Raw genomic sequence first — 10,083 nt, 5'->3', positions numbered from 1 at the left:
GGACTTGAGGGGAATTTTTTTATGGCCAATTCTGAAATGAAACATGTGAGGTCTGAACTGATTCTAAAAGGATAATCATACAGTTTTTAATTTAAAAAGAGCTTCTTAATTTGCTAAAGTGGTAAATTCCGTTACTTATAAGTGAAATAAGTAGTTTACAAACAGTAGTATTTTTCAGCCATTCTAGTGTTGCAATTTCTTATATCATTTTTGTGCTTCACTTTTTTTATCGTATCACTCATTTTCTCATACACTAATACTAGTATTTTCACTAGAACACATGACTTTTTGCACACGAAAGCAAGCATATACTGGATAACCTATGAACTGCCGGGAGTTTTTTGATGGTCCAGAAGCAGATGGCAACCACGTTCCCATACTTAACCCAGGAATGACTTTCTTTCTATTGGGAGGATTGGCTTTAGGTGAATGCACAGCTTTTGAAGAGACTCACCTGGAGCTCTGAGAAAGGAAGAGGATGACATACATGTTGGCTGAATCAACCCAACAGTCAGCGAAGTGTAGGTGCTACAGTGAAATAAAGCCTCACTGTAGAAAATTCACTGATTTTGAACACGACTTTTATAGTCTGTTTACCATCAATGAGCAGAGAAACTCCATCCACATTTCACTACTCACAGTGCAGTCTGGAAAAACTTCATTGAGTTTTGGTCTCATACAGACACAGACACACGATCTGATGCTTATACAAATGTAAATGTGTTCCCATCCCTGTGAAAGCTGCATTTTTGTGAGCAGCAACTCTTCTGACTTATTTTCTGTTATTTCTAGGACATAACCACTTCCTCTTTCTCAGTTCTATGAAAAACAACTATGCCAAGGAGCTATGAGACTAAAAAACAGAAAATAACTACATTAAGTAAACTGTTGATTCAGATAGTGCTGGCTGATATCAGTGTCAATTCAGAAGTAGCTGGGGTGGACAGAGGTATGTGTGTGTGCAGATTGCAGATGCAACTTGCTGATAGATTGGGGGACAGGGGACAGAAAGCAAGGTGATGAGAGCCCGGATTCTGGGACAGCAGGTCTGATTTTGAAACTTGATACCATCACTTTCTAGCTTCATGAAATTGAGCAAATTACTTTCTTAAATCTCGCTTTGTATCAGATGCTATACATGAAAGATGAATATAATAATATCTATCTAAAAATTTTGATGATTTATGATTGATTTAAATTATATATAAGAGATTTTTATTTCATAATATTTATGAAAATTTATCTCTATCTCCACACACACATACTTAATAGTGCCTAGCACATACTAGTAAGTCCTCAAAAAGCTGTTAAATTATACAAGAAACCAGTATGTGATACTTCCTACTTATAGTAAGGCAAGGTGTTCTTGGTAAACCCAATTTTTAGTTAATTCTAAAAGCTGTTTCATTCTAAAACTATGCTTTCTTCTGGACTGCTTTGAGGATTAAATTAAGATATAGTCCATGCCATTTATTATTCCTTCCACAAATATCTTTGTAAATAACGTGATAGTCACTTCCTTAATAAGCTCAACATATTGGTATAACTTACTGTATTAGTCTATTTTGCATTGATATAAAGGAAATATATGAGGCTGGGTAATTGACAAAGAAAAGAGGTTCACAGTTCTGCAGACTGTACAAGAAGCATGGCGCCAGCATCTGCTTCTGGTGAGGGCTTTGGGCAACTTCCAATCAAGGCAGAATACAGAGGGGCAGCAGGTGTGTCACATGGCGAGAAAGGGAACAAGAGAGAGCCCACATTCTTTTAAATAACCAGCTCTCCCATGAACCAGTAAAGCAAGAACTCATAATCAATGGGAGGGCACAGAGCCATTCATGAGGGATCTGTCCCCATGACCCAAACGCCTCTCACCAGGCTCCACCTCCAACACTGGGGATGGAATTTCAACATGAGATTTAGAGGGGCCAAATTTCCAAACTGTATCACTCATTAAAGCACTCAGTTTTTGGATACTGTTACAGCCTGAAGGATTTGGAAAACATCAGAAAATGTGCATAATGAAAAAGTATTAGTAATGCACTTCAAAGCATTTACTTCTTCAATAGTTAAAAATGATTTCTTTCAAGCTTAGTCTGATTTGTGGCTTAAGAGTCTTTGTGGTCCTTAAATTCCCATGGCAAACTTATGTTTGTACTAGTCCACAAATAGTTAACTGAGCCAAGTAATTAAAGAGAGGAAAGCAGCAGCACGTTTTGTTAAATAAATAATAAAAATCTACTTGATTCTAGCAGATGTTGTCATACTGTCAGTACAGCGTGCTGTCAGTGAGGCAGCAGAGGGTTTCTGAGTAATTGGAGCCTCTGTTCATAGGTTGACCATTAAGTAATATATTAAATTGTAAAAGTGCTAATCTAATCGGGATTTATATTAATAGTTAGCAAACTAACTAGATAACCCTTGTAAAGACAACCAAGTTAAGAAGGGCTAGAATGGCAATCTTTCTGCTTGCCATTGGAATCACAAAAAAACAAATTGGGTGCACATACAAGTGAAAATCTACATATTAAAATCAATAACAGGAATATGAAATTATTTAATGAGTAATAATAATTGCTGATTGTTTTGATATGTAATGTTGCTTCATTTGATCTTACTAGTTACTCCACGGAGCTAGTATAGCAGATGCTATTCTTAGTTTTCCTTCAGGTTTAGTAACTGAGGCTCTGGGTGATAGGGTAACTGTCCATGGGCAGGCAGCAGAGGCAAGGCGCTACCCCAGGTGCAGCTGTCCCCGATTTTTTAAATCTTACCACCGTGAGACAATGCACATAAATAGTTTGAAATCCTTACTTCAAATCAATCTTGTAACCACTTACGGGGGAGAGTAGTGAGCAGACTGAAGGTAAAGGGATGGAAGCATGGAGAGAATAAGAAAAAGAGGGATAAACAAAGCAAGACTTAGTAGCAGAGGGAAGGAGGGAAGGGTGGAATGGAAAACAGGCTGAGAGGCTAGGAACTGGGGATCACCGTTTGTCACATTCCTAAATGTTGGGATGTAGGTATGTAGCTATGCCAGTTAGTTCTTTAGGAGTTGTTTTTGTGGTTGTTGTAAGTTGTTCCTTATTGGGAAGTAGCCTCTCTATTGGCCTTATTCTTTGAAGTTTGTAATTGTTTTTTGGTCGTTTCTTAATTTTATTTAAAGAAGTGTTTATTTTCCTATGGAATACACTTTTATGTATGTGTTTTAAGTGACTTCAGTTTTAGATATGCACCTTAGAAGTCTATATTTAGTCAATTTTTCCCCTTTGTCTAATTGTTTATTACCGTGTCTAAGAGATTCCTCAATGATCAGAGAACTATACATTCTTATTCCAGGGATAGAAAAGGTTTAACTATAAGCTACTGCTCAAAAATCAGCTGACTTCTTAGTCATAAAATAAATTTTCCAGCACAAATGTCAATCCTGTCTTACCTGGTCATGTATTAGGGAAATCAGGAGACTTAGATTTTTGTACAATTAACAATTTGGGATTAACACTGACCTGTGATAGGGTTTTTGTAAGCAGTTTTATTTTTCTCTGCCTTGAATTTTCTGTTACCTAAAATCAAGTGATGTCACCTTTGCTCCTGTTAAGTTCACAGATATATTCTGAAATATAATTTTGAGAATGAAAAATTCTATTAAATAGGCTCATTCTATCTGTACTATCTGAATTAGCTCTGTGCTCATTCATTTGGCACTTAAGTGTCTAATAGAGTTTGAATACCTCTCTTGGTGGTATTCTTTAGATCTAGGCACCACTATCCGGTTTCAGCAGTGTAATTCTGCCGATTCCAAATCCTGAACTGACTGCTTTCCTATAGGAGTATTCCCTGCAAGGCCATGTAAAGGTTCCTTGTGTACTTGTGTTCTTTTACCTTGTGGAAAAATAGGACAGGGGATAATTGCTTAAAGCTAAAGATTTGGATTTTGGAACATAGTGACTTACAATATTGGTGAGCTGAAAGAGCTCAGGTCTCATTCCAGCTCTTCCACCATGTGGTTGTGTGGCTTTCAACAAATTCTCTGTGGGCTCCCAGTTTCCTAATCTCTAACAGTGGGAATGGGAGTAGTTAGGTGGTTTCAAAAATTTTCACTCAAGAATTTTTTGTGTTTTTCAAAATTAATCTTATATAGAGCCTTCAAATTTAAACTAGATCAAGTAAAGCCATCCTGATTGCTTCAGGAATGGTGGGAGCAGGAACCCCATTCTAAGCTTGCTGAATTTATCCATGTATCATAATTTTAAAGTCACTGGGCTAAATAATTTTGAGGACATTTCCATGTGTAAATGTATTGAGGTCTGTATTTCAGTAGAAATAATCTAATTTACCTTCAGTAGTGGAAACTCTGCTTGCTCAAACACTTCAAGTTGATACTAACCACCAAAACAAACAAACGAACAAACTCTCTTCAGTCCAGTGTTTGATACATGCAGCTTGGTGTTTGGTCCTTCTGACTATGGGGATGTTTACTTGGCACTTTCACACAAGTAAAAGGAAGAGTAGCACCCAGGAATTTTGACAGTTTTAAAAGTCATAGTATAACCTTTTGTGTAAGTTAGAGGTCTCTTGCAACTTTATCAATGGCAAGAAGAAAGCATTAGAGCCTTTCTAATATAGCACTAATATTTATTTCTATACTTGAACTTTTGGTAGTTTATATAAAGATATGTTTACCTAAGAATTTTATTTATTTAACTTACACTATTTTTCCTTATCTAGTTGAAATCCTAGGCCAGCTTCAAAAAAAGGGAGAAGATTTAAGACTTCTCCCCTTTCAAATGCAAGCAGTTTTTATTTACTCAAACAAAGCAAGAAAGCAAAAAAAAAAAAAAAAAAAGAGCAGCTTTGCCACGGCTAGCCTTTCCCTTAGACTGTGTGGGGGTGAAGATTGTATTCCTTAGAAAGAAAAAAGAAATAATAAAATGTCTAACATGTAGGCAAGTTAGAGGAGCTGCACAATATTCCAGCTTTAAAGAGGATCACTTGGTTTTCCTGGAAATTTTATTATCAGGACATTTGACACATTTCATAAGTAGAACATAATATATAGTTAAAATTAATACAATCAAAGTGACTTGATATCCATGTCCTAATCTGGAATCTCAGATTAAACCCCATGCTCCACCACCCTACAAACATCAGAAACTTGAGGGATGATTAAAAATCTGCGCTGACCCTCTTTACACTGCTTATAGTTTACTCTAGGTGACCTCTACCACCATATGCTATGCATTTGTTTCTTGATTTTATGTGTTGACAATGCATGAAATAAAATATTTCAGATCCTTCAGAAAAAATTTACAGCCTAACCTCAGGAGAGTTACCAGCTTTCAACAACCATTCGGGGAACATAAGTCAGACTCCCACGGATTTCCTTAACACCTCACGTGAGAGGGGTCCCTGTGGAGCTGAAGAATTGAGGTAAGTTAAGCCTACAGTTTCTATATAAAGATAGTGCATAGTAAAATGTTGACAAGACCCAACTAGTTATCTTTACTATATAAAGAAAGTTTGTTGTCATGTGTGTACTTTATATAACTATTCTTTTTAAAATATTTGGGTTTTTTGCTGAGCAATTATCAGGCCTATTAATAAAAGGCTTATAAAATTGTTACTTTAAGGTGAAGAAATAGTTCTCTGCTGCACAGTGGGTATCATACAGATGAAAAATATTTGGAATTTAATAATCCTTCCTTATTTCTTCTTATATTGAAAAAATAGTTGCCTTATTGAATTAACCTAATACTGAATTAATTAACCTGATAAATTTCAATATTTTGCATTAATATACTCTTACCCAATATGAATAAAGTTTTTAGAATCAAATATTGTTTCTTTCTTGAAATCGAGTCTAGATTAACAATACCATATTTAATTTGCATAATTTTGTTTTTTCCTCACATAAGGTAATAACATTTAGGGATGTTGATCAGTTTATAAGGAATGTAGGTTATGTTTATAAATGCTTCAGAAAAGTAGTCTACTGTGTCACTTTATTATTGACATACTGGAACTCCTTGAAAAAAGCAGAGGGTTTCTTCTAGAAGAAATAAATGTAAAGTAAAAATTCTTTGTATTGTAAATTCCTTTGATTTGAAGTCTAATATTGCAGTAAAGGGAATCAAGAGTTTGTTATTCTTTCTGAAGGAGGAAATTATTGAGTGGTAGTTCTTGGATTTTTTTGTTTCTAACATCACTCACATTAAAAAAAATGGATCAGTATAAAGTTGCTAATTTTCTCTAAAAAAGTCATTAAAAATTAATTAACCTACATGTATGCTCACCATCATTTCATAAAACAAACGACATTTAACACTAAAAATATGAGGGGAACATACTAACAGAATAAAGCACATCTATTTAATATTAAAAATGTCACAAAAATGTTACTACCTTATCCTTGTATTTTCTTGAACCAGTGAAAATCTTTTCACAGATCTGTACTGGTCCACAGATCAAAGTTTATGAATTGATTTAGCCTGTGTTGGGCATAAAAAATAATACAAAGAACAGTTATATCTATCAGAAGGTGAAGTATTTTATATTATTTAGTGGCATACATGGGCTGAAAATACAGATATCTTAGGACCAAAAAAGCTGAATTATGCAGGCTTCTGTTTTCCCACACCACCTCTGTTCCCAAACCTCATTCACTCATGTGCTAGAGCTTCCACCAGTTCTCCCACACCCCCAACAATAAAATACAACAAAATAAAACAACAAATAAGTACTGTCATTAATTTTTGCTTTGGCATATCTTGACTGGCTATCCATACACTACTAATTTACTGTACACAAAAGAGGTGGTTTATGTGGCAGTCTATTCACTGGTATTCTATTAAACAGCCAATGTAATGATGAACGTTCTTAGTGATGACCCCGAGGCTCTGCAAGTTTCCGAAGTGCCTTCTGAATCATCAGTGAAAGACACAACCAGAGACGATAAAATCCTTCCTTAGTTCTGCTGTGGCTTTATTTCTTGGGAGAGGGAGAATGATGAGAATTTCTCATTAAAAGGAAGATTGGTGTATTAGGCACATTGAAAATTATGACCCCAGTCTTATACAGCCCCCTCATACCTGCCTGCCTCCAGTGACTTCCACGTATGTAATATTGATCAGAAGATAAATGAAGAGTTGAAACCTGGTTCTGTATGTTGTATATTGATCTTGTAATGTATTTTCAGCTCTTCTGGAAGAGATACTGAAATTCAGTCTTTGCTGTCGCTTTCTGAGAGCAGTACAGATGAAGAGGAAGAATTTCTTGACAAGCAACATGTCATCACACTACCATGGTCAAAGAGTACTTAATGATTATTTGTTCATTACCTTTTCCATTTTGTACTCAGAGTAAAGCAAACAACTGAAAAAAGTAACCAAGTGATTACCTGTTTAGGTACAAGAGATTTTGATTATTAATGTCTCTGATGTTTCAAGTCTTGACAACAAATAAAATTCAGTAAAATTACAAGTTTAAGTGCTTTTTCTTCCATTTGATATATTGTATGTCAAACCTTAATCAATATTGCAGATCATAATAACATTTGGTGAATTTTCAGAAATAACAGATATAACTGTGTCTGTAAAACCTACCATAGAATCAAACATGATTATATTTAAAGTCATATTTCATTGTTCAATTATATTTTACATAATTATGTCATCAACAAAAGTGTACCTTGGACAGCATACTAGTCAGGATCATCAATTGACTCTGTAATTATCCTATTTTTTTGGTTAGGATTTTGGATACTTATAGAAATTCTGGTAGCTTCAAAAATTGATGCTGGAAGAATAAAAGAAGATCCAAAATAAAGTGGATATAATATTTATCATATTCTATTCTAGTAAAACATAGGAAAGACCCCCAAACATCTTATTTTCAGAAGGTCAATATAGTGGTTAATTTTACATGTCAGCCTGGCTATCTATGGTACCCAGATATTTGGCCAAACATTACAGTTGACCATTGACAACACAGGGGCTAGGAATACTAATCCCCTCCACAGTCAAAAATCTGTGTATTACTTTTGACTTCACCAAAACTTAACTAATAATAGCCTACTGTTGACTGGAAGCCTTATTGATACATAGTCAATTAATATATTTTTTATGTTTTATATGTTACACACCGTATTCTTAAAATAAACTAGAGAAAAGAAAATGTTACTAAGAAAATCATGAGGAGGCAAAAATTAATTTACTATTTATTAAGTGAAAATGGATCATCATAAAGATCTTCATCCTGTCATCTTCACATTGAGTAGGCTGAGGAAGAGGAGAAAGAGGAGGTGTTGGTCTTGGTGTCTCAGGGGTGTTGGAAGTGGAAGAAAATTCCTATATAAATGGATCCATGCAGTTGAAACTGTGTTGTTCAAGGGCCAAATGTATTCCAGATGTTTTTGTGAAGATATTATTTAAATGAGATTAACATTTAAATCAGTAGACATTGAGTAAAGCTGATTACTCTCCATAATGTGGGTGGGCCTCATCCAATTAGCTTGAAAGAGATAAGAAAAAAAAAAAACAAAAAACATGAGGTCCTTCAAGGTAGAGGGAATTCTATCTTCAGACTTCCTTCAGTCTTGAGCTGCAACATCGTTTCTTCCCTGGGTCTCCAGCCTGCAGGCTAGCCCTGCAAATTTTGGACTTGCTAGCCCACGATTGCATGAGCCGATTCCTTAAATTTCATTCCTCTCTCTCTCTGTCTCTCTCTCTCTCTCGCACACACACCCCTTATTAGTTCTGTATTAGTTCTGTTTCTCCAGAGAACCCTATACAGTCAGATTGTTGTGATGTCAAAGGAAATAATACATGTGGAAGTATTTTACCAGTGTGGGATAGTGGCAGGTCCTATGGTTTGTGGCTGTACCAGATTATATGTAATCTTAGAATTCAAGGGTTTAAGAAAGAGAAGACATGGAGGGATAGTTTTGTGGTTATCAATTTGTGACATTTTAGGACAGTTTCACCTTATAGAGTCTGTTGATGTCAGAAAAATGTCCCTGAAGGTTGGTTACGCTTTCACCACAACATAGCTATGCTTCAAGGCTCAAACTCTTTTGTCTTTCTGTAATTCTATATTACTAACTTCTTACACAAGACTAATAGTTGTTCAGTGTGAATTTATCTTTGATACTTTTTCCTTGGCATTATCAATTTACTGGAATTGACACACATCATCACTGACAGGACAGAAAATGACGATGAAGAGACCTATAGCCATTTCTATGTCTTTTAATTTAAAAACACCCTTTATTGATATGATTAAAATAAATTGGCAATGAACAATCAAGAAAGCCAATAATATAATCAACATAAAATATTGCAAAAGAAATAAATATCTTTTAAAAGAGTGTGACTCTTCAGTAATTTTTACTGTCTTCTTAACACTTCCTGTATCACAATCCCGCAGAAAGACTACAGTGAGTCACTCTGGAATCATCATTTGTTTCAAAAGACCTCTTGGCATCTTATCCTGAGGCTTCTGGCTTTCTGAATTTTAGTATCTATAGTTAAAATGGGGATTGCCTGTTCATCTGTTAACATAGGAAAAAAAATTTTATGTCATCATACCTGCTCAGATTTAAAGTTTCTTGATTTTCCCTACCCTCCTTTACTCTAAGACATCTTCCTTTTCTCTTCTGATGAAGAAACAAATTGTTCCTCTGGGTGCAATTTACAAAACTCCAGTGCTTCTCTCAAAGGGGAAGAAGGGGATGTCCCGTTCTTGTTAAGAAAGGGTTGCACCACTACTGTTTCTTCTTGTATTCATTCATAGCTTGAATCTTTTATGAACTGGCTCTGAAGAAAATTTTATACAATGTCTTATCTTTTACAATATAAGAATTTTGAAATGAATGTTAAACTGATAAGTAATTGTCATTGAGTGCATCTGTGGCCAAGATTTGAGATAAAGAGTGTGCCGCTGACTTTGTCATTTGACTTCCAATATGACATTGAAATGAAACATGAGGATGCTCTGTGGCAGAACAGAGCAGACCCCCTTCTGCTTTATTTGCTTCCCATACCACACATTTAGGAAAGTTCCTTAGTTCCGTTGCCATTAGTCTAA

The 10,083-nt window shown here is 35.2% G+C and overlaps 1 protein-coding gene across 1 annotated transcript in view; it reads left to right on the top strand.

Moving 5' to 3' along the window:
* Positions 1–7,482, top strand: part of ZBBX (zinc finger, B-box domain containing) — a 114,431-nt gene extending 106,949 nt beyond the window's left edge. Inside the window, exons 18-19 of the mRNA XM_012640159.1 lie at positions 5,292–5,430; positions 7,196–7,482. Of these exons, the coding sequence (XP_012495613.1) occupies positions 5,292–5,430; positions 7,196–7,319 (263 nt within the window). The 3' untranslated portion in view covers positions 7,320–7,482. The remainder of the gene's footprint in view (positions 1–5,291; positions 5,431–7,195) is intronic.
* Positions 7,483–10,083: the final 2,601 nt, after the last annotated feature.

The sequence above is a fragment of the Propithecus coquereli genome, unplaced genomic scaffold (assembly GCF_000956105.1).
Source record: "Propithecus coquereli isolate 6110/MARCELLA unplaced genomic scaffold, Pcoq_1.0 Scaffold15, whole genome shotgun sequence".
Lineage (NCBI taxonomy): Eukaryota > Metazoa > Chordata > Mammalia > Primates > Indriidae > Propithecus > Propithecus coquereli.
This window is presented reverse-complemented; position numbering and strand designations above follow the sequence as displayed.